Below are 23,035 nucleotides of genomic sequence, written 5' to 3' on the forward strand. Positions count from 1 at the left end.
GGGTGGCAGGGCAGGGCAGGGGCCCTGAGTGGGTCAGGTGGGTTCACAGCCAAGTGTGTAGAGAGGGCTTGGGCCCAGAGTGAAGCAGTTGCAAGCTCTCCCACAACCCATTCTCTCTGTCTCGGCATCTGTGGCATCCCGTGATGGGTGGGTCTGTACACCCCCCACCCCTGGCTGTGCCACGATGGGGGGTTCTGTACATCCCCCAGTGATGGGTGGGTCTATACATCGTGGTTATGCCACGAGCTCCAAGGCTGTATTAGTCCGTTTTCACACTGCTAACAAAGACATACCCGAGACTGGGTAATTCATAAAGAAAAAGAGGTTTAATAGACTCACAGTTCTACGTAGCTGGAGAGGCCTCACAATCACGGCGGAAGGCGAAAGGCCCGTCTTCCATGGCAGCAGGCAAGAGAGAATGAGACTCAAGTGAAAGAGGAAACCCCTATAAAACCATCAGATCTTCTGAGACTTGTTCACCACCATGGGAACAGTATAGGGGAAACCGCCCCATGATTCAATCACCTCCCACGGGGTCCCTCCCACAACACATGGGAATTATGGGAACTACAATTCAAGATGAGATTTGGGTGGGGACACAGCCAAACCATATCAAAGGCATCGTCTGGCCACTCTAGGCCCTTGTTCTCAACTCTCAAACTCCGCTGACTTCACCTCTGTGCCTGCAACCCCTCCTGGGATTCAGTGAAGACCTGGTCCCTTGTTGGAGTATCTGCACTGCCCAGAGGGTGACGGTAAAAACTGACCTTTGAGGAACTTCAGAGACAAAGCCTTCCGCAGTCAGCTCTCCCTGCAGCCCCTTCGCAGAAGCCTGTTCTCACACGCCCGCCACCCCTACCTGCTCACGAGGGGCCCTGCCCTGCCTCCTGGCCCATCTCCCTGCAGCCAGACAGTCCTCATCCATTCTTCATCCTCTGCCCCCAACCCCCAGCCTTCCTATCTCCCTTCAGCTCCGTCCAAGGTCCCTGGGACTCAGCCCCGACTCTCCCCAGCCTTGACCCCAATAAGCTCGATGTCTTTGCCCAGGAGCTCCTGACACACCAGACTGCATCGAGCTTCCTGTTCTGCGCTTGGCCCCCCGCCTCGGTCCACAGGAACCTTCATCTCTGCTCTGACTGTGAGGACGGGCTCTCTGAGGGCTTCCCCACCCCACAGCAGGCAGGTGGTTCTGGGAGTCCGGGATTGTCATGCCTGGGCACCTTCCTGCTCTGGCTGAGCCCCTCTAGGACGGAAATCTCCCAGATTTCTCTCTGCCTCCGTCTCCCCACCCTGGCACACAGTGGGTCCTAGGAAGGGGGCCGAATGGAAGGGAGGTCGCGTCAGCTCCTACAGGGCAGCCCCAAGCTGCTGGGCTGAGGTGCAGAGCCATGGGTCCAGCCTGACCCGCATGCCGGGAGCTGATTCCATGGCTGGAAGGGTCGGGGGTTCCCCAGGAGCCCAGGCAGCACCTAGTGTTGTCATAAGGAGTGAAAGGTCCTGAGGGGACAGAGGAAGGAGGCTGGGCAGAGCGGGCACGTGGACTTCGGACCGCGCTTGTGGAATAACAGTGGGTAGGGCTGTGCAGAGGGTAGGGCAGTGCCCATGGGAGTCCAGAGAAAACAGGCCCAGCGGCAGTGGCATGCATCCGGCAATCCCTCCGGCTACCCTGCATGCAGCGTGACCCTCCTTGAAGCACCCCAGGAAGCAGTCACAGCCTCGCTCTGCCCAGCATTGGAGGCCTGGCCTCTGAATCTGGTGGGGAAGGCTGTGCTGCCTCCTGGCACCTGCTCCATCACCAGTCCCACCATAAGGCTAGTCCCCAAAGTCAGCACTGCAGCCAGGGCCAGCGAGGGCCAGCAAGGGCAGGCCTGTGCAGGGGCTGCAGCGTGGGGTGTGCGTCCCGCACGCTGGGCCAGCCTCGCAGCTCACAGGGCTCTGTCATCCCAGGAATGTCTTTGATCAAGAGTTTATGCAAGACGAGGAAAGCAAGCCCAGGACCTCTAATCCGTTCCCACAGTCCCCTGCCCGCCGGGGCCCCACAAGCCCAGCGCCACACCGCCAGGCCTGAGCAGACAATAGCAGGCGGACGGGTGGGCGGGCAGCTCTGGGGCCGCTGGCCTTGGGGCCCACATCCGGGAGCATTGTCACCGCCACTCACGAGGGCACACAAGGAGGGCTGGGGAAGAGAGAATGCAGAACCCTCTGCTGAAGGGGCTTCGGTGGGCCTTGAGCCTTTCAAAGACGGCGGTGTCCATTAATCCTTTTAATTTGCACCTAGCGGCAGCTGAGACAAGCCTCTCAATCGGCAGCCACTTTAAGAGCTGAGTGGTCTAACCCGAGGATCAGCTCCTATTCCAGACCCTGGGCCCTCTGAGCCTGTCGGGGCAGTCCTCCTTGCCTTTGTTTAATCACGGGAGGAATCGCAGCTGGAGGTTACTGAGCACGCACTGCGTGCCTTGTGCTCAACACCGAACACAGTTTCTCTCTGAGTCTTGCAACGACCCCATGGTTTGGTGACAGGGAGGGGACACTCTGGTGGCAGCCACAGACACAGCCCTGCCCTCCCAGAGCCTACACTCTCCCGCACACAATCATCCCATCTGCTAGGTCAGGGATTGGCAGATTTTCTGGAAAGGGCCACAGAGAGAGGCTTCAGGCTTTGCGGGCCACAGGTTCTCTTGCCCTGTGCAAAAGCAGCTGCAGCGGCTCTGTGAATGAGTGAGCATGGCTGTGTGCCAATAAAGCTTTATTTACAAAAATAGGCAGCAGACTGGATTCGGGCTGAGGGTGGTAGTTTGCCGACCCCTGTTGTAGATGAGTAAACCGAGGCCCAGAGAGGTAAAGTAACTGAGCCAGGACCGCACAGCTAGTGTGTGACCAGGCCAGCCTGGTGGGTCAGCCTCATGGAGAAGAAAAGGCTCAAGCTTCAAAAAGGGAAATGCACGGAGCCTTCACTGGGCCATTTGCAGCCAGGCCCCACGCACACAGCTCAGGGCCCTGCTTCGCCAGCTCCACCTGTTTCAAGGCTCCCATTCGGTCGCCCCTGCGGGCGGCACTGCGTCTTGGCTGCTGGCCTGGAGAAGGGCAGCCAAACAGGCCAGCAGTGGACATCTGAGGGTGACCAGCTGTTTAAAAAGAAAACTCACCGGCATGTATAGGCACACATTAAGCACACACGTTTTGGAGTAAAAGGCCCTGGGGTTGGATCTCGGATCTGCAGCTTTCCAGCTGTGCGGCCTCATTTCTCTGGGCCTCAATGTTCACACCTATAACATGGGGAAATCCTGCAAGAACACAGCCCATGATGGGGAGTCGTCTCCATCTCCTACTCACGACAACGACCAGCACAGAACGGGGGCTCCATAAATCTCTGTCCAATAACTGAATTCTTTCTGGGGTGCTGAGGATTCTATGGCTCAATGTGTGTGAAGCACTGCTGAGCACCGAGCTTGGGATGCAGTGATCACTCAGGGAACGCCATCATCCCCTCGGCGCATCCGCAGAATCACCATCAGCATTCCACGCACTGCCCAGGTCTGGAAGCACAGGCCCCCATGCCACGGCGGCCGCCTGGGTGGTGGCACCAAAGCCGATCTTACTTCCCTCCTTTGGCCCATTAAGTAGACAGTTCTGGATCTTCTTGACACCACGGATGCCCCCTCCTGGTGTTGACAGCACCCAGATTTTGCTCCAGGGGAACCACCATTCCCAGATCTGTGGTTTGAGTGGGACCGACCCCATCCCCAGCTCCAGGCCAGGTCTTCATAGGCTGAAACCCAACTGCACATCCATACCCACCAGAAGAGCAGCAAGTTAATGGATGGGTGAGAAATCAAATAGAGCCATTGAGTCTTCAGGAGACATTTTCTGGAGCTTCTGAAAAAGATAATGCTTCCCCCTTCCTTAGGACTCCCAGCAGGGAAACACGAGCCCAGGGGTGGCACTGCCCCCCTGCAGCCCTAAGGCAAGACTGAGCTGCTCCCAGGACCTCACAGGGGAGGCTGAGCATAAGGCCAGCCCTGAGGGAAAGCAGGGAATGGGTCTCCAGACAAACTGCTGGATCAAGCCTCTCCTGAAGTCATCCCCCCTTTGTTCCAGAAGCCAATCATTGTCCTTCATTAAGTCAGTTTGATATGGGCACTGTGTCATTTGGTTTTCAAAGACCCTTAACTATTACAGCTTGTGTGTGTTTTCTTTTTTTTTTTTTTTTTGAGACGGAGTCTCACTCTCGCCCAGGCTGGAGTGCAGTGGCCTGCTCTCAGCTCACTGCAAGCTCTGCCTCCCGGGTTCACGCCATTCTCCTGCCTCAACCTCTCGAGTAGCTGGGACTACAGGGGCCCGCTACCACGCCCAGCTAATTATTTGTATTTTAGTAGAGACCGGGTTTCACTGTGTTAGCCAGGATGGTCTCGATCTCCTGACCTCGTGATCCACCCGCCTCGGCGTCCCAAAGTGCTGGGATTACAGGCGTGAGCCACCGCGCCCGGCCGCTTGTGTGTGTTTTCTACCTCTTCTAGATCTAACGTGTTATGACTGATATAAACAACAGGAGCGACTGACAAAGTTACCATGTGATCTTGGAATTTCAACATGCCTGTCTTGCTTAGCTGGGAGTTCCACAGGGTCAGGGAATGACTCCTCTTGGGGCCACCAGTGCCCAGAAGTATGCCTAGAACTGCTCTGTCTGAAGGGACAGGTCCCTCTTCCATGGCAGACACTCTGTGTGTAACAGAGCACGCGTGTGACCAAACTGACCTGGAGAAAGGGCCTGACCACATCCATCTCCCAAGTTCTGAGGCCGGATAGTGCCTGCAGGGGCTGAGACCAGGGGAGAGGCTCAAGCCAGCCTTCTCTGGTGGACCCTGACTCAGTCCTCTGTGCAGGGCAGCTGCGCCTCCCAGAAGGCAGAGGCCTCTTGGGGAGTGAGCCTTGCAGTAACAGCGCCTTTCGGGGGCTCCCGCCACTTGCCGTCAGCGGCGGCTGAGACCTGGGGGGGTCCAGGCAAATCCCTGAGGAGGCCCCACATGCAAGGCTGGAAGTGTCTGGATGGTGTGGCCGGCACCCTTACCCTCCAGACCAGCAAACGAACCCCAGGCAGGGAGAGGGGCCTTGTAGTTTTCTGTGGCTGCTGTAATGAATTTTCACAAACTCAGTAGCTTAAAACAACCAACATTTCTCTCATAGTTCCAGAGGCCAGCAGTGTCTGCAGTGCCCGCTCTCTCCCAGCTTCTGGTGGTTTCGGGCGACCTTCGGCTCTTCTCAGCTGGTCCATGCGCAGCTCCAAACTCGGCCTCTGTCCTCACAGGGCTATCAGCCCCATGTCTTCACGTGGCAGTCTCTCCTCTGTGCCACTGGCTCCCGTCCCCTTAAAAGGACACCAGTCATATTGCACGAAGGGGCCACCCTACTCTAGTATGACCTCACCTTAACTTACATCTTTTTTTTTTTTTTTTGGGGGGGGGGACAAAGTCTTGCTCTGTTGCCCGAGCTGGAGTGCAGTGACGTGATCTCGGCTCACTGCAACCTCCGCCTCCCGGGTTTAAGTGATTCTCCTGCCTCACTCAGCCTCCCAAGTAGCTGGGAAATACAGGCACCACCATCATGCCTGGCTAATTTTTTTATTATTATTCTTTTTAGTAGAGAGAGGGTTTCACTGTGTTGGCCAGGCTGGTCTTGAACTCCTGACTTCGTGATCCACCTACCTTAGTCTCCCAAAGTGCTGGGATTACAGGCGTGAGCCACTGCGCCTGGCCCAATTTACATCTTAAAAAAATCTACAAAGACCCTATTTCCTATTTCCAAGTAAAGTCACAGAAGCTAAAGTACCAGAAGCTAGGACTTCAACATTTCCTTTTGCGGATACAATTCAATTTGCAACAGACTTGGGCTCTCAAAGCCTGGAAGCAGACTCCACAGTCCCCTCGAATTTCAGGGGCACGTACTGACTGGAACCAGCAGAGGGACATCAATCCATGAGCCTCTAGCTCAGCAAGCATCACATACTCTACATGTTCAGGTATCGCCTGAGATAAAGGCTTCCATCCCTGCAACCCAAGCCCAGCTGCTCTGGTAAAGGGTGCCAGGGAGACACAGCCAAGGCGTTATCCTGATGGGGGTGTCACCAAGGGGTAGACGCCAAGGCCTCGATGCCACCTGAGTTTACCAGCCGGGGAGAGTTAAGAAAAAGTGTATGCGCAAGGAGCGGCTTTCCTTCTTGGAAGTTAATCTGAGAGGTCCCAGCGGAACCCTTAGTCACGCTGGCTTGGACAACTCACTGAACCCTTGAGGCCTGGCTCCTCGCCTGCAGGCCCCGTGTCCTGTGAAGCACCAAACACAGTGACCCATTTTTCTCAGATCTTAAGAACTCTGTGACTTCAGTTTCCTGAGTCACAAACCAGTTCCTCATTTGATTCATTAAGGACCAGAATAACGGTGGGAATTAGGATAAGCTTGCGTGTTCATGACACTTTTTGGTATCTCCAGATTATATTGGCGTTTTCAGGTAGAGTGGGAGAGACTTCTCCGCGGTGTTGTGAGGCCAGATGAACGCTCGCAAAGCTCAGTACGAAGGTCATCTCCTCCTTTGCCCACCTTCTCATTCCCTCCCCTCCCCTGGGCTCCCAAAGTGCCAGAGGCGTCGCTAGGAGAGACCTGCTCACGGGGTCTGGGGCAGCTAAAGACCCATCCAGGCACTGCCTCTCCTACAGGCGGCCAGCATGGATCCTTTTCCATAAATTCATCTGCTTTTGCCTCAATCTGGCCTCAGTCTGCTAGATCAGGGGGTCCCCCATACTCAGGCTGTGGACCGGCACCAGTCCATGACCAGTTAGGAACCGGGCCCCACAGCAGGAGGTGAGCAGCAGACAAGAGAAGATTACCGCCCGAGCTCCGCCTCCTGTTAGATCAGCAGCAGCATTCAATTCTCATAGGAGCGGGAACGCTATTGTGAATTGCACACGTGAGGGATATAAGGTGCGTGCTCCTTACGAGAATCTAATGCCTGATGATCTGAGGTGGAACAGTTTCATCCCCAAACCATCCCCCACCACCAAGCCCTGTCCATGGAAAAACTGTCTTTCACAAAACCAGTCCCTGGTGTCAAAAAGGCTTGGGACTGCTGTGCCAGATGCAAGACTGGTCCTGAAGACAGGCTGCAAATTCCCAGAAAAACAAGCCTCTGCATTGACGAAGAAGACATGTCTAAAATAACGGCCTCAGGAAGCGAATCGTTCATGCAACCTGCTCAAGCCCTGCTGCGCCCCATCAAGCCTGAAGTTGGCCACTTACTGTGACCACTAGACTTGTTCTCAGCCGGGCCTCATATCTCTGCAAAGTGAGGGTGGTAGCCCTGCCTCCAGCACTGGTGGATAATCCTGGTAAAGGGCAGGCCACCAGCAGCCACTCAGCAAATAGGCCTCTTGTCCCTTCTTCCATATCTCATCATTCTTTTCTTGCCACTGGTTAGAGAAAAAAATGTCAAGGGGTGAATGTAAAATAAAGTGAAATGTGGTCGTGTTTTAGGACAGCAGTGTGGCCCTTGGGCAGTTCCCTTTGGCCATCCAGTGACTCTGAGAGGTGATTCCAAAGTGGAGAGTTCAGTGGAGGACTGACTACTCTTGCTTGTGCCTAGATGTTAACATTCTAGAAAAAACTAATTGAAATAACTTCAACTTTTACATGAAATGGCTTTCTCTTCTCCCGAGTCCCAATTCAGCAGTCTATCCAGCAGCCACAGCCAGGGTCCTGTGAGGGGCTGAACCGTGTCCCCACAAAACTTGTGTGGAAGCCTTAGCCCCCAGTGCCTCAGAATGTGACTGGAGAGTGAGGTCTTTAACAGGTAACTAAGTTCAGATGAGGCTGTAAGGGTGGGCCCGAATGCAATCTGACTGGGGTCCTTATAAGAGATGAGGACAAACACAGTGGAAAGACGTAAGGACACGGGGGGAAGGTAGCTGTCTGCAAGGCAAGGAGAGAGGCCTCAGGAGGGAGCAGCCCTGTGACGCCTTGATCTCGGACTCCAGCCTCCAGAACCGAGAGAAGATGGACCGCTGTTGAAGCCACCCATCAGTGGTGCTGTGGTGGCAGCCTGAGCTGAGACAGTGGCAGACGACATGCTGGGAGCTTCTAACAGGAAGGAAGGAGCAGGCCAGAGCCTTGGGAAACCAACCGCAAGGGATGCAATCCAACCCCAGGAGCTCCCAAACTCAAAGCCACTCTGGACAAAGGCTGATGTCCGGAACTAGCGGGACGGGATGGGCCTGGCAGGGATGGGGAAGACAGCAAGCAGACTTTGTCCGCAAACAGCGGACACCCAGGGCCACAGCCTTGCAGGACTGGGATGGGTAGCGCTCACAGGTGTGAGCAAGGTGGCTCAGGGCTGGTGGGAACAGCAAGCAGTGGCACCGAGGACGCAGGTTCTTCCTAGCTCTTCACTCTGCCAGGCTCAGGGGTGGCTTCAGCTGTAGCCAGCCTGCAAGATGCCTGGAGCAGTTCTAGCTGCCGCATCCCAACAGGATGATGTCCAAAATAGCACCAGCACCTTTTCTTTGGAATGATGTAACCTTTCCCAGAAGTCCCCGCAGGACCTTCTGCCAACTCATCTCCTTAACCCAGCAGACACAGCCATTCTAAGAGTGGGCCACTGTGCTGGGGACTGGTCGGACCCTCTACTAACACCTCATTAGCAGAACAGGAGACACAGACATGCTCATTCCCAGTGTAAAAGCTGAGGATGGCATTGCCTGGATATGACGGAAGCACCTGTTACAGTGGGCTCTGTCCGTACTGCAATGTCGGCAGTGACCAAGGGCTCCCGGAAACTGGGTCTCGTCCTCTAGAAAGGGGCCAGGCAGGCGTAGGTCAGCAGAGTGTGTGAGAATCTTGAAGATGAGGAGGCAGCCCTGGCTCCCATGTGAGGCAAACCAGAGGAGGAAGTGGCAGTATGCTGCTCAGCCAGCTGTGCCAAAGAGGCAGAGAGGGAGTAGGGAGAGAGAACAGGAGACAGAGACAGGAGAAGAAAAAAGAGGAGAGGAGGGGAGAGAAGGTGGGCGACAGTGGGCATAGAGATGTCTCGGGGAGGGTGGATTAGTAATAGCTGCTGACAGGTGGCTGGGCCAGGTGAGCAGGAGCTGACCAGTCCCCAACACAATGGGGGCACTCTTGCAGTGGCTGTGTCTACGCTGGGTTAAGGAGACGAGCTGGCGGAAATCTAAGGCCCATGTCTTCCTTCATATCCAGATCCTAAATGCCCTGGAGGAAGAAATAAACTGGCTGGATGTTGTGTTATAAATGATGCCGTGTTATAAATGACGTTGTGTTATAAATGGTCCCAAACTTTCACTTTAAAATATGCTATTTACTTTTTTTCCAGTTATAAAAATAATACATTATCAAAACAGACAACTTACAAAACACAAAAATCCACCAAGGGAAACACAGCAAAGGCCCCTGATCCCACCATCTAGAAAGAATGAGAGTCTTTCTGGCCCTAAGGCACCAGCTCTGATGAAGGCACAATGAGGAGATGCCAGCGCAGACTTCCCCAGACCTGAGGTGAGGCTTACAAACGAGGGGTGCACAGCCACACACGCAGGTTTAGAGTTCGGGAGGAGGAGACCTAAGTCCTGTCTTCAAAAACAAAAAGCAGGCCGGGAGTGGTGGCTCATGCCTGCAATTCCAGCACTTTGGTAGGTGGAGGTGGGTGGATCATTTCAGGCTGGGAGTTCGAGACCAGCCTGGCCAACAAGGCAAAACTCCATCTCTACTAAAAATACAAAAGTTACTTGGGCGTGGTGGGGGGCGCCTGTAATCCCAGCTACTAGGGAGGCTGAGGCAGGAGAATCACTTGAATTCAGGAGGCGGAGGTTACAGTGAGCCGAGATCGCGCCAATACACTCCAGCCTCGGCGACAGAGTGAGACTCCGTCTTAAAAGAAAAAACAAAACAAAAACAAAGCGAGCCACCGTGGAGGTCCACCTGCCGCTGCTCCCGCGGGGGTCACTTCTCTGGCTCCTGCAGCCGGCAGCTTAGGCAGCACAGCACAATCCACTAGGACATTCGGGAATGGTTTTAAAACCAAAGTGGATTCATGGCGACCCCTTAATAATCTCCTGGACTGCTTTCGGACATGCTTTCTGGAACAGGAGGGGTGTGGAGAGCCAGCGTGTGGGGACTTCGGTGACCCTGGGGTGTACACACGAGGGTGTGTGAACACGTGCCATCACATATGACCACCACTCGCCTCGTGGGGACCCACCGAACCATCCACTCCACTCATCTGTGCCCACCCCACTGCCTCTGTATGATGCCTCGTAAGGACAGAGACAAAAGAGCTCCTAGGAGAGGGGAGAATGCAGGAGGCTGTACGCATGGTTCTCAAAGCTTCTGCAAATATAATGGCTGCCTAACATTTGGTCTTTGGTTCAAAATATATCCCCCCTTCACCATTTTTTAATGCTGCAAAGCTCATCGCCCCTCTAGGGACAGTGCAAAGGATATGTCTGGGTCCCCTCAGGATCAGGTTGGCCTTTCTTCCTCTCAGCCAGATGCCCAGGCAAACTGGCCACCACAGACTCCCCTGTGCTCCGTGAGGCTTGGCAGGACCTGTGCAGCCTGGGAGGGAGGGCAGGGACTCGCCTGTGCATTCCGGAGGCGGCTGTGCCTGGTGGCAGTGAGGCACAGCCTTAGGGCGGAAGTCCTAGCTCTGCTGCTGGGTGCCCTTAGACCAGGCAATCCCTTCACGTCTCCCCTTCCTCCTCTGTAAAATGAGAATAACACCCATCTTGTAGGCTCCGGAAGGGATTAAATAACACACGGGAGGCACGTCCCGCAGCGCCTGGCACACAATCGGCCTCGACATGCGGCACAGCACCCGTCCAAACCTCCCATGAGCCTCATTCAGGGCCAACCATCTCTCTCATTGCAAATAATAATAATAATAAAAATAACTGCCTTGAGTCCAGGCCTGGTGACTGATCCTATCCAGAGCCAACCCCAACCCAGAACCAGCTAGGCCTGTGCTGCCGGAGAGGCCGTCAAGTCAATGCACGAGGGCTCTGCCAGGGACGGCTTCAGCCCAACAAAGGGCACGTGTGGAGAGGCCCCAAGGCGGGCACCAAGGTGACACAGGCAGAAAACCCCAGGGAAGGAAGCCCTCCCACGGCCGAACCGGAACCCTCACCCTCCCACTGAACAACTGCCTTCCCAGCACCGTCTGGCCCTTCACCGCATTTCTAAACACGTCACACACACATCTGTTCCTCGATGTTCGGTCTCTGTTCATCCATCCTCCTCAAAATGAAAGTCCGGAACCTTCTGCACTAATTTTAAAGTCTGGCTGAACGTTGAGTAATGAACAAAACTGAAAACACAAAAGAGATGGTATTTTTAATCTTGTGCATTTTTACTGAAAAATGAGAAGATAACTCTATCTCTAGCTATAGCTTTTCCTGTCTACGTGGCCAGCCCATAAACGAGTTCTAACTCCTTTTCTCTGGACTGTCTTCAGTTTTCCTGCACTGCGACTCAAGGATGAGGCGCCTCTACGGACAGTTCCGCGGCACACGCAGCCCCAGGCCATTGCCGCAGCGGCCCCGGGAGTGCGCTGCCCCGCCTGGGAAAGGCACAATCAGGTGCTCCCAGCAGGAGGAAACACACAGTGCACGCACCTGTTTAAATTTTCCTCTGATCTTGTCTAAGTCTTCATGGAGTTTATCGTAAGTAGGGTCATCATAAGGGAATTTCTGGATCATTCCAATCAATGATTCTAAGACCTTCATCTTTCTGCTGTAAAGCACAGAAATACAGACTCTCAGTCATGTGCACACAACAGGCTCAACTTACACAACAGCTATGCTGCTGGCTTCCTGAAACCCAGCAGGTGCGCTAAGAATGCCTTCGTTCAAAAGCTGGATGATTATTTTCTCATTACACGAAATCATATTTATTTACCTAGCAACGTGCTTAGGCCCATACCCAGTGCCTCGACAGCAAGTGTGTGCCTAGCTTACAGATACGCCTCCATTCCGACCACAGGGCCGAGGGGCTGAGGCAGCCAGAAGCCCTGCTGACTCTCGAGGTCACACATGCAGAAACAGACAGAACTGGGCAAGAGGGACTGGGGCTGGGCACGAGCAGGCCTGCTCTGGGTCTGGGGATTTTCCAGGATCTGGAATCTTTGTGCTCAAAGCCTTCCAAAGTTCAGCTGCAGGTAAACCAGCAAACCCCTCCCTCCAAAGGCGGAAATCAGTACTGTCCCCTCTCCAGGGAGGAAACAGCTTTGCTGGGAAGGCAAGGAGGTTCTGCAGAAAGGCTGTGCACTCAGGAGACAGCAGCCCTGGGCATGACGTCTCCCCAACACCTCTCTACCTGCTTTCAACCCTGCTGGCCTCATCTGTAAAATGGGGGGCATCCCAGCCTCCAGATGGTAAGAAATTAATTTGTTGTTGTTTTTTTTAAATGGGGAGAGTAACAGCAACCTCACAGACTTTCAAGAGGATTAAATAACTGACATGGGCCGGGCCCGGTGGCTCACGCCTGTAATCCCAGCACTTTGGGAGGCCGAGGAGGGTGGATCACCTGAGGTCAGGAGTTCGAGACCAGCCTGACCAATATGGTGAAACCCTGTCTCCACTAAAAATACAAAAATTAGATGGGCATGATAGTGTGTGCCTGTAGTCCCAGCTACTTGGGAGGCTGAGACAGGAGAATTGCTAGAACCTGGGAGGTGGAGGTTGCAGTGAGCTAAGATTGTGCCACTGCACTCCAGCCTAGGGGACAGAGTGAGACTCCGTCTCAAAAAAAAAAAAAAAAAATTGACATGAAGCTTGGACTCTAGCACAGAGTAGGTGCTCAATAAATGTTAGTCTCTTGGTCTCTTGGTTTCCTCTGGATCCTAGAGATCAGGGCTCTCACCTGCAGGGGTTTAAAAATAATCCACACATGTGTACATCTCGTGGGGCCAGGTCTTTTCAATGGACCACAGGTGGTCCTGAGAAGCATGCTGCCTCTATGCCGCATTGGACCATGTGAGTGGCCAGAGTAGGCAAGATACTCGATTAACGGGCATTTTAAAGAACTGATGGTTAGGATGAATCAACAGCAATTCAAAGCAACCAAGACCTCCTGTGTACTTGCAAACAGCTGGTGCTCCTGGATACAGAGAAGAGCAAGTTTGCCAGCAGCATCCAGTTTACAAGAGCTAACCATGGCTACCTCTCTGAGAAAATACAAAACTGTGAAAGGTCAAAGCAAGTCAGTTTTAGCAACAAAGCACCTGGTTTCCAGGGAAACCAAAGGGAGATGCCAAAACGTGGGAGGTGGCTGTATGCTAACCCGATGCAGAGGACCACGCACTTTCCACTTGGCAAGCGGTGACTTCTCTGGTCAGCGATGCTGCTCAGACACACCCAGCCGGGCGCACCATCAGAGGCGGCACACATCAGGCAGGTGTGAGCAGCTCAGGGCTAATGAAACAAAAGTGATGGTGCCAGAGCCCCCGTGCTCAGCCCCGGTGCGCGCTGGTCTGCAGGAGGGTTTCACCAGACTGCTGAAGCCGGGGACAGAAGTGTCACGCAGTTTACCGGAAAGCTAGTTACTCAACGGAAAGCACCATCTTTTGGCCTGAGATGCCGCTCTCCGTGGTTTCTTTGGTGTTACAATGCCCAGCATTTTGCTGAATGACAATGCGGTGGCAGGTGTTTTTCTCTTAATATCCTTATTTGGAAAAATTTACAGGTAAAACATGCAATATCAGCCCTTCACCATTTAAAAAAAAAACGAAAAAAAAACCTGACATATAAGATCTAAACATCCGTGAACCACTGCTCTACAATAAAGCTTTAGGTTCCAAAGAGACCTCTGGGTACTACTGGATGGGATGAGGGCGGCTGCGAGGGAGGTCTGGCAGGGCTTCCACCAGCCCCTCGTCAACCAAAGCTGTTCTTCTCTGTTAGCTAGACTGAGTGTGCTGCTTTCAGACGTCAGCAAACCCCTGCTCTGGGGTAAGGGCTGGCAACCTCCTGGGATGGGACCACTGGCACACAGCGCAGCACTTCTCCAGGAGCCGGCAGATTCTGCCGCTGTGGGAGAAGGGAGACAGGCGGAGAACTCCAAGAACACACATCCTTTTGTGGCCTGGAGTTGAGAGCCAGGCTCAGCTTTGACTGCCACCTAGTGGCAGCACAGGCTGCCAACAGCGATTCCCCTGGGATCCCCAGCTGCCGGCCGCTGCCTGTGAACCAGGAGGAAAATGTCCTCAAGTGCCCCTCTGCTAACCCAGAATCCCATCGACTCTCAACTGCTGGTACAAACGGAGCAGAAAGAACTACCCGTATCAGTTGCAAGCATCCTCATTCTTAAACATTTGAATATTCAAGATATTCAAGGTGTTTCTAGAAATTCAAGATATTTCAAATAAAAGCACAAGTCACATAGTCAGGGAGAGAGTTATCCACTCTCCTTGTGCCCCTCCCACGCTAGGCGAGGCCACCAGGTGTCAGAATGACGCAGAGCACCAGCTCAGGTCCCGCGCTTGCTGCCGCCCATGAACAGCAGAGTATCCAAACCATCTCAAGGGTTCATTTCCAGCTTCAGAATGAAGATAGATAAAGCAGGGTCACATGGGGCTTCAGTAAGTACAACGCAGGAAGAAGAGTTTTTGTTTGTTTGTTTGTTTTTGAGAAGGAGTCTCGCTCTGTCGCCCAGGCTGGAGCTCAGTGGCATGATCTCGGCTCACTGCAACCTCTGCCTCCTGGGTTCAGGCAATTCTTCAACCTCAGCCTCCCGACTAGCTGGCACTACAGACACATGGCACCACGCCTGGCTAATTTTTGTATTTTTAGTAGAGACAGGGTTTCACCATATTGGCCAGGCTGGTCTCGAACTCTTGATCTCGTGATCTGCCCGCCTCGGCCTCCCAAAGTGCTGGGATTATAGGAGTGAGCCACTGCGCCCGGCCGAGAAGAGTTTTTAAAGGCTAAAAACAATTCAAATGACAGCTAACACTTACTGAGTGTTGACAAGTTCCAGAAAGGATTTAAACACATTTAAAGGCATTTTCTTGTTAACAGACTTAGTTGGCTATATTAAAAAACTGATGACACTGGTGTCCTCATCTCTGAGCCCAAGTGATACAAAACTGTTATAATTTGTTTATTAGAAGCTCAGGGGAAAGGTGAATGAGAAAATACAATCAATGTCAACATTATTTTATTGGTAGGGTATCTAAAAGCCATGTGGTGCACTAATGACTCCAGGTAAAAGGCAGGAGCATAGAACTCTTGAGAAGCAACAACAGCCAGTGTTCACCAAACACCTAAAATGTGCCTGGCACTTTCTATTTAGTATTTCCGTTAAATCTCCTAACAACACTCAAGCTTGACACTGATAATTTTCTCCATTTTACAGATGAGGAACAGACAGATTGATTACTCAAGGGCATGTTGGTAACCCATGGAACTAGAACTCCTGGTTCCTATGCTGAGAAAGAAAGACATCTCCATCTTTACCTGTCCTTCTCAGTGGTGCAACTGTGCAGTAGACATTTCCATGCAAAAGCAAAACCTTGGTAGCACCCGATCTGTGAATGTGAAAAATATTTAAGAGTGAAATTAATAAGCAACTAGCTACACTTTCATTACCAAGATCTCAAAACAAAAGGTGGGGGCAGAAGGCAGCGGTGCTTCTCACACTATTGTTCTGGAAGCACCTGTTGAACATTAGGCAATGGAAATTAGGAAATTAGGTCATCGGTGGGGCAGCCAGCCTCCCAGATGCCCCAGTCCTCATCTCCTGGTACCCATGCCCTGTGCAGGTCCCTCGACACTCCACCAGGGTGGCTTTCGTAACCAACAGAATGTGGAGGAAAGCTCCTGAGTCTAGGGATAAAAGCCAGTGTCACTTGCCTCACCAGCTCTCTTGGACCACTCGCTCTTGAATGTCACGAGGACACACAAGCAGCCCCATGGAGATGTCCATGCCCACAGTCAGGTGACAGCACCACCTTGGAGGCAGATCCTCCAAGCCCAGTCAAGCCTTCAGGTGACATGGCTCTGGCTGACACCCTGAGCCAGGACCACCCAGCAAAGCTGCTCCTGAGTTCCCAACCCTCAGAAACATGTGAGATCATCCATATTTGCTGTGTTAAGCCCATGAATTTTGTGGTGATCTGTTTCACAGCATCGAACATCCAATATAGTCATAACTGCCTCAACTCAGACTTTGCCACTAAGGGCCACTTATCTATAAGGGCCAATCTAGGACAAAGGGCAAGAAGAGAGAAAAAAAATCATAAAGTTAATGAAATTTCAACGTAAACATAAATGGAATATTTTCACATGACAGAGGGCACCCATTCTTTGGACAATGATTCAGCTGGCTTAGTACATGAGCCAGCACCATGACACTCCCAAGTAAACTAAGGAGACCAGGGACTTGTTTTCTTTTATCCAGCATGCATAATTTAATTGTATCTACCTACAGCAAAATGCACTCTTGGTTCTGTACTAAGAATATTTCTCCAGCAACAGTCCATCTAGTCCATTAACTCCCATGCAAAGGCACTGTGATTTTTTTTGTTTATTTTTTAGAGATGGAGTTTCATCCTGTTGCCCAGGCTGCAGTGCAATGGCACAGTCCTGGCTCACCGCAACCTCCGCCTCCCAGGTTCAAGCGAGTCTCATACCTCAGCCTCCCAAGTGGCTGGGATTACAGGCATGCACCACCATGCCCAGCTAATTCAGTATTTTTAGTAGAGACAGGGTTTCACCATGTTGGTCAGGCTGGTCTCCAACTCCTGACCTCAAGGCGATCCGCCCACCTCAGACTCCCAAAGTGCTGGGATTACAGGTGTGAGTCACCGCGCCCATCCGGCACTGTGATTTTAAAAGGCCTCCATCACACTGAATATCGAAATAAATCATAAATTGTAAATGAAGAGGCTTCATCTCCAGATGGGGGTTCCCACTTACCTCAGACCCGATTTTGGCTCCATGCAGCTTGCCATGCTGCCTTCCCTCCATCACACCCAAACTACTGCCTTCTTCATAGCCTTCCCGATACCCTTCCCCATGAAACCTGTGAAGAAGAAGCATGCTTCATCAAATCAACAGGAGAAAGAATACTTTCTCCAGAAAAACTTCTCTGTCTTGTATTACCCGGACCCAGTAAGACAAACCAGAGTAGAGGAGGAAAAGCCTAAAATTCAAGTCAGAAGACACAGATTCCAGTCCCAGATCTACCACTTCCTATTTGCTCTGGAAGTCACTGTACCTCTTGTAGCCCAGTTTCTTCATCTACAACAAAGGGCTAAATTAGGGATTCCCAAACCTGATAGGGTACTAGAAACACACAAGGAAAATTCAAAGATATTAACTCAAAAGCCTCACCCCCAGAGATTCAGTACGTCTGGAGCAAGGCCCTGGAATCTACTTTTCTTTCTTCCTTTTTTTTTTTTTTTTTTGAGACAGGGTCTCTGTTGCCCTGCCTGGAGTGCAGTGGTACGATCACAGCTCACTATAGCCTCAAACTCCTGGGTTCAAGCGATCCTCCAGCTTTGGCCACTCAAAGTGTTGGGATTACAAGTGAGGGCCACCGCACCTGGCCTGCAATCCACTTTTCTTTTCTTGAGACGGAGTCTCGCTTTGTCGCCCAGGCTGGAGTGCAGTGGTGCGATCTCGGCTCACTGCAAGCTCTGCTTCCTGGGTTCACGCTCTCCTGCCTCAGCCTCCCAAGTAGCTGAAACTACAGGCGCCCACCACCACATCCGGCTAATATTTTGTATTTTTAGTAGAGACGGGGTTTCACCGTGTTAGCTAGGATGGTCTGGATCTCCTGACCTCGTGATCCGCCCGCCTCGGCCTCCCAAAGTGCTGGGATTACAGGCGTCAGCCACCGCATCTGGCCCGGAGTCTACTTTTCAAAGTCTCCTAGGTAAGTCTGGTTTGCAGCCAGAGTTAGGGGGCCAAAGTTCTGTGAGTGTTCAAGTAGCACTAGCCCAAGTCAACCGCTTCCAAAAAACTGCAACATACACAGGGTTTGACATCACATGGGTAGGGCAACAGAGAGAAATGGCATCAGATCACCACAAAATGTTCTCCGACTGCTACCCGGAGTAGCACTGACCCTGAGGCCCAACAGTGGAACTGGCACTATCTTAACCTGCAGTCACCAAACATGCAAGGAGTGGGCTGCAGCGCCCCATGAAGCAGGGTGCATAGCTCCCCACTTAATAGTTGTGTGACCCTGGAAAGTGACTGTGCCTCCTAGTCTGTAAATTCCGAAGAATAATAGGATCCACTTACTAAGTAGGGCTGAAGTAGATAACCAGGGTGGAACGTTTAGCTCAGTGTCTGACTCACAGCGCGAGCTAAATAAACGTCAGCGCCTGACGGCTAAATGTTCGGCCGCTTTCTTAACTAACATCTATGGACGTGTCCTCTGGGCCGGGCACCGGAAGTCAGCCAGGAGGCAACTCACAGCTCCCCCACTGTCGCAGCACGAGGGGCTCCCCAGGGGCTCTGGAGGGAAAGGGGTGTGGTCGGGTACATCTATCAGCACATCCATGAATACTGCCGTATGTCCTACGATTAAGGAACCAGAAAAAAAGGCAGCTCCCAGATGGCAAAGGTCTGTCCTCCCAGAGGACGGGGCGGCCTCGGAGGAGGGGAACCACCAGGCTGAGCAGATGCTTGGGGCAGCCCTGACAGGGAAGGCGGGTCTGGAAGAGCAGCTGGGCACGTGCCCCGCCGGAGCGGGCCAGGAGAAGAGGACCAGAGCATCAGGCCCACACTTGTCCCTGAGTCCACGGCCACCAGGCGCTCCCCAATGCGCACGCCCAAGGGACGCCAGGCTCCAGCAGCCGCCCTGGGCCGCAGCCGGCGGCGAAGCTGCTGGGAGACGACCAGACAGAGCGGGGTGCGGGCCCGGCATCACCACCCACCTCTCATCCGCCATCACGATGGCATCGAATATGTCCTGACTGCCAGCCATAGCGGCAAGCAGCCCGCCCTTGGCCCCCGGGTTTCTGCAGCCCTGCGGTGCCGTAGCAGACCCTGCAGGTTCAGGCACAAATGCTCCTCTTGGGAGGAGACGAGACCCACTTCCGGAAGCGGCGGCGCGGGGCAGGCCGGGTAAGAACGGCACGCTGGAGGGTCCAAAGCAGCCTGTACATGGCGCATGCGCGGCTGCAGCGGTGGGCGGGGCCGGACTCGACTGAAGCCCCGCCCTGGGGTCCTTTCGCCCTGCCCAGCTCCAGCAAAGGGCCTGTCTGTCCGCGCTGGGAGCGTCCATTGGCCGCGCGCGGGGAGAGCCGACCTGTATTTTACCACTGCAGATAGAACCGAATTTCCCAAAGTGGCTCCGAAAGAACCAAGGAAGAAATGGGAAGTCATCAACTGGGCGCGGTGGCTCACGCCTGTAATCCCAGCACTTTGGGAGGCCGAGGCGGGCGGATCACCTGAGTTCGAGAGTTCGAGACCAGCCTGGCCAACATGGTGAAACCTCGTCTTTACTGAAAATACAAAAATTAGCCGGGTATGGTGGCAGGCGCCTGTAATCCCAGCTACTCGGGAGGCTGAGGCAGGAGAATCACTGGAACCTGGGAGGCGGAGGTTGCAGTGAGCCGAGATCGCGCCACTGCACTCCAGACTGGCGACAGAGCCAGACTCCGTCAAAAAAAAAAAAAAAAAAAAAAAAAGGGAAAAGAAATGGGAAGTCATCAAAGAACCGACGCCTCAGGAGGCTCCGGGCCAGGAGGCTCTGCATGTGGGATTTTGGTGAGAAATTTGTCGGTTTTAGTTCTCATATTTGTCATTTCCATGAGATGTGCTTTCTGAACACGATTTTTAAAAAGCGATTTCAAAGTCTAAGCGACAACGGAACTCAGATGAGAAACACCAGAAGCATTCCTAATAAAGTCAGTAGTAAAACCTCACGTGACCACTGAACATCTTTCTACCAGCCCTGGCCAATGCAGTAAAACATGAAGCAAGAAGTGGAAATATCAAAAAAAAAAAAAAAAAAAAAAGGCAGAAATACTACTATTTGCAGATATGATGGCCCACCTAGAAAACCCAAATAGTCACCTAAGACGTTCTCAGAATCCATAATCACAGCAAGTAGCTATGTGTATGATGAATAGGGAAAAAAACATTTTCTGTTATTCCAACAATAATTGGTAGTAACCTGAGCAGGGGTGGTGATGGGAAAATCGCCTTATGATAGTCATAATACATTTCTTAGAAATAAGAATTTCTAACAATTTGAGCAGGACCCATATAAGGAAAACTACAGCTCTACCATGATTGAGGATTGGAAAACTGAACAAGTGCAGTACCAAAGAAAATTCCAAGAGATCTGGTAAAATGTGTCAAAATCCTAAACTTTTTCATCCGTATGAATAAACTAATAAAAATAACTAAGATGTTTTAGAAAAAAAAGAATGATTTTCATATCAGATATGAAAAGATAAAGTGTCAATATAAATATTGTGGTATGTTGGGTCAAGAAGTGACAGACCAGTGAAATAAAGTAAATGGCCCAGACAATGGACTCTCATAGATGTAAAGCCTTCTCATGTGGTAAAAAGAAGAATTACAAATTAATTGGAGAAAGGAAATATTAACTAATAACTATAATGGAAAATTGGTTGTTTGGGAAAAGCTTGGTTCCATTTATGCCTCACACCATTCATCAAAATAATTCCAGATGAGTTAAAGAGTTAACTTTAAAAAATTAAGCACATTGGCTGGGCACGGTGGCTCATGCCTGTAATCCCAGCACTTTGGGAGGCCCAGGCAGGTGGATCATCAGAGTTAGGGGGTTCGAGACCAGCCTGACCAACATGGAGAAACCCCGTCTGTACTAAAATTACAAAATTAGCCTGGCGTGGTGGTGCATGCTTGTAAGCCCAGCTACTCGGGAGGCTGAGGCAGGAGAACCCAGGAGACAGAGGTTGCAGTGAGCCGAGATCGCACCATTGCACCCCAGCCTGGGCAACAAGAGCAAAACTCCATCTCTAAATAAATAAATGAATAAAGCACATTTTGCCTGTAATCCCAGCACTTTGGGAGGCCGAGGTGGGCGGATCACGAGGTCAGGAGATCGAGACCATCCTGGCTAACATGGTGAAACCCCGTCTCTACCAAAAAATACAAAAAAAAAAAAAAAAAATCAGTGGGGCATGGTGACATGCACCTGTAGTCCCAGCTACTTGGGAGGCTGAGGCAGGAGAATGGCATGAACCTGGGAGGTGGAGCTTGCAGTGAGCTGAGATCGCGCTACTCTACTCCAGCCTGGGTGACAGAGCGAGACTCTATCTCAAAAAAATTAAAATTAAAATAAATAAATAAAATAAAATAAAGTACATTAAAAAATCTAGTGGAACATTCAGACAAGTATGAAGATGCCCTTTTAACACATAAAAGCCATGAAGGAATTCTCAGCAAGCAAAACCAACATTTTACCATGTAAAAATGCAAACTTGTGTGTACCAAAAGTGATAAGAAACAAAATTTAAAGTTAAAGAACAATATGGGAAAATATTTGTCATAAATATTGTAACTAAAGAAATAATATTTCTGGTAAAGAGTTTATTTAAATACATGTATTTATTTAAAAAAATACATCCTAACGGGGGAAAAAAAAGAACTTGAAACATTATTCACAGAAAGAGCAACAGCTGGCCAATCAGGAAAAGCAGACGCAGCCTCACTAGTAACCAAAGCAATGCTGAGAAAGAATAATGAGATGCATTTTTTACCTTTTAAAATAGCTTAAGTTCTTTTTCTCCTTTTTTAGAATTAAAAGATACTCTTAATGAGCACAAGTGCATATATTGAAGACACCTCTTGGTCAGGCAGTTCAAAAACATAGGAAGGGCATTATATATATATATATTTTGTTTGTTTGTTTGTTTGTTTTTACTAGCTGGGCGTGGTGGGTCACGCCTGTAATCCCAGCACTTTGGGAAGTCAAGGTGGGCGGATCACCTGAGGTCACCAGTTCCAGATCAGCCTGGCCAAACAGTGAAACTTCATCTCTACTAAAAACAAAAATTAGCCGGGTGTGGTGGCGCGCTCCTGTAGTCCCAGCTATTCTGGAGGCTGAGGCAGGAGAATTGCTTGAACCTGGGAGGTGGAGGTTGCAGTGAGCCGAGATCGTGCCACTGCACTCCAGACTGGGCGACAGAATGAGACTCTGCCTCAAAAATAAAATAGAATAAAAAAGTTTTTTTGCCCCTGGACCTAGTCATTTCACTTCTAAGACTTCATCTCTAGGAAATAATCAAAGGCAAGTCAAAATATTATGTACAGTGTTGTTCAGTGCAACACAATTTGTAAAAGGCAAGGCAAGGAAAGCAGGTACATTGACAAAATGGTAGAATTATGGCATGTATTGTAGGCTATTCATGTTGAAGACTCCTAAGCAACCATTACAAATAATATTTCAACAAAAGTAACATCATGTAAAATGCCCATGATATTTCAAGAAAAAGAAAAAAAAATCCTCTATGTGAGGCTGCAGTGAGCTATGACCATACCACTCCACTGCAGCCAGGTCAGGGCAACAGAGTGAAATCTCATCTCAAAAACATTAAAAGAAAGAAGAAGAAAAAGAAAAAAAAACACTCTACATATACTCGAATTCCAATCACACTAAACACTATTTCAAAAGAATGAGAGTAGCCAGGTGAGGTGACTCACACGTATAATCCAACACTTTGGGAGGCCAAGGTGGAAAGATTGCTTGAGCCCAGAGTTCAAGACCAAGCTAGGTAACACAGTGAGACTCCATCTCTACAAAAAAAATGGAAAAAATTAGCCAGGCGTGGTAGTGTGCTCCTGTAGTCCCAGCTACTTGGGAGGCTAAGGTGAGAGGATTGCTTGTTCTCAGGAAATTGAGGCTGCAGTAAACCGTGATCGTGCCACTGCACTCCAGCCTGGGCAACAGAACGAGACCCTATCTCAAACAAAACAAACAAACAAACAAACAAAAAACCAGAAAAGAAAAAAGGAAGAGAAAAAAGAGTGAAAGCAAG

The 23,035-nt window shown here is 51.2% G+C and overlaps 2 protein-coding genes across 3 annotated transcripts; both read right to left on the minus strand.

Moving 5' to 3' along the window:
* Positions 1-967: 967 nt before the first annotated feature.
* Positions 968-7,410, minus strand: LOC109028074 (uncharacterized). The gene is given in 1 exon segment (XM_063693294.1): positions 968-7,410. A coding segment is annotated over 1 exon segment (705 nt). The 5' UTR covers positions 1,673-7,410.
* A 1,924-nt stretch (positions 7,411-9,334) lies between these two features.
* LTO1 (LTO1 maturation factor of ABCE1) lies at positions 9,335-19,205 on the minus strand. Of its 2 annotated transcripts, XM_019037204.4 has the most exons (6): positions 18,938-19,133; positions 16,968-17,073; positions 15,507-15,577; positions 11,667-11,784; positions 11,251-11,359; positions 9,335-10,756 (listed from the first exon to the last, which is right to left on the minus strand). In XM_019037204.4, exons 1-5 carry the CDS (start codon positions 18,985-18,987, stop codon positions 11,291-11,293), a joined length of 414 nt encoding a protein of 137 aa, XP_018892749.1. In that variant the 5' UTR covers positions 18,988-19,133; the 3' UTR covers positions 9,335-10,756; positions 11,251-11,290. The 2 variants fall into 2 exon arrangements, with proteins under 2 accessions (XP_018892749.1, XP_063549365.1); XM_063693295.1 differs by having other exon boundaries at positions 9,335-11,359; positions 18,938-19,205.
* Positions 19,206-23,035: the final 3,830 nt, after the last annotated feature.

This window comes from Gorilla gorilla, chromosome 9 (genome assembly GCF_029281585.2).
Source record: "Gorilla gorilla gorilla isolate KB3781 chromosome 9, NHGRI_mGorGor1-v2.1_pri, whole genome shotgun sequence".
Lineage (NCBI taxonomy): Eukaryota > Metazoa > Chordata > Mammalia > Primates > Hominidae > Gorilla > Gorilla gorilla.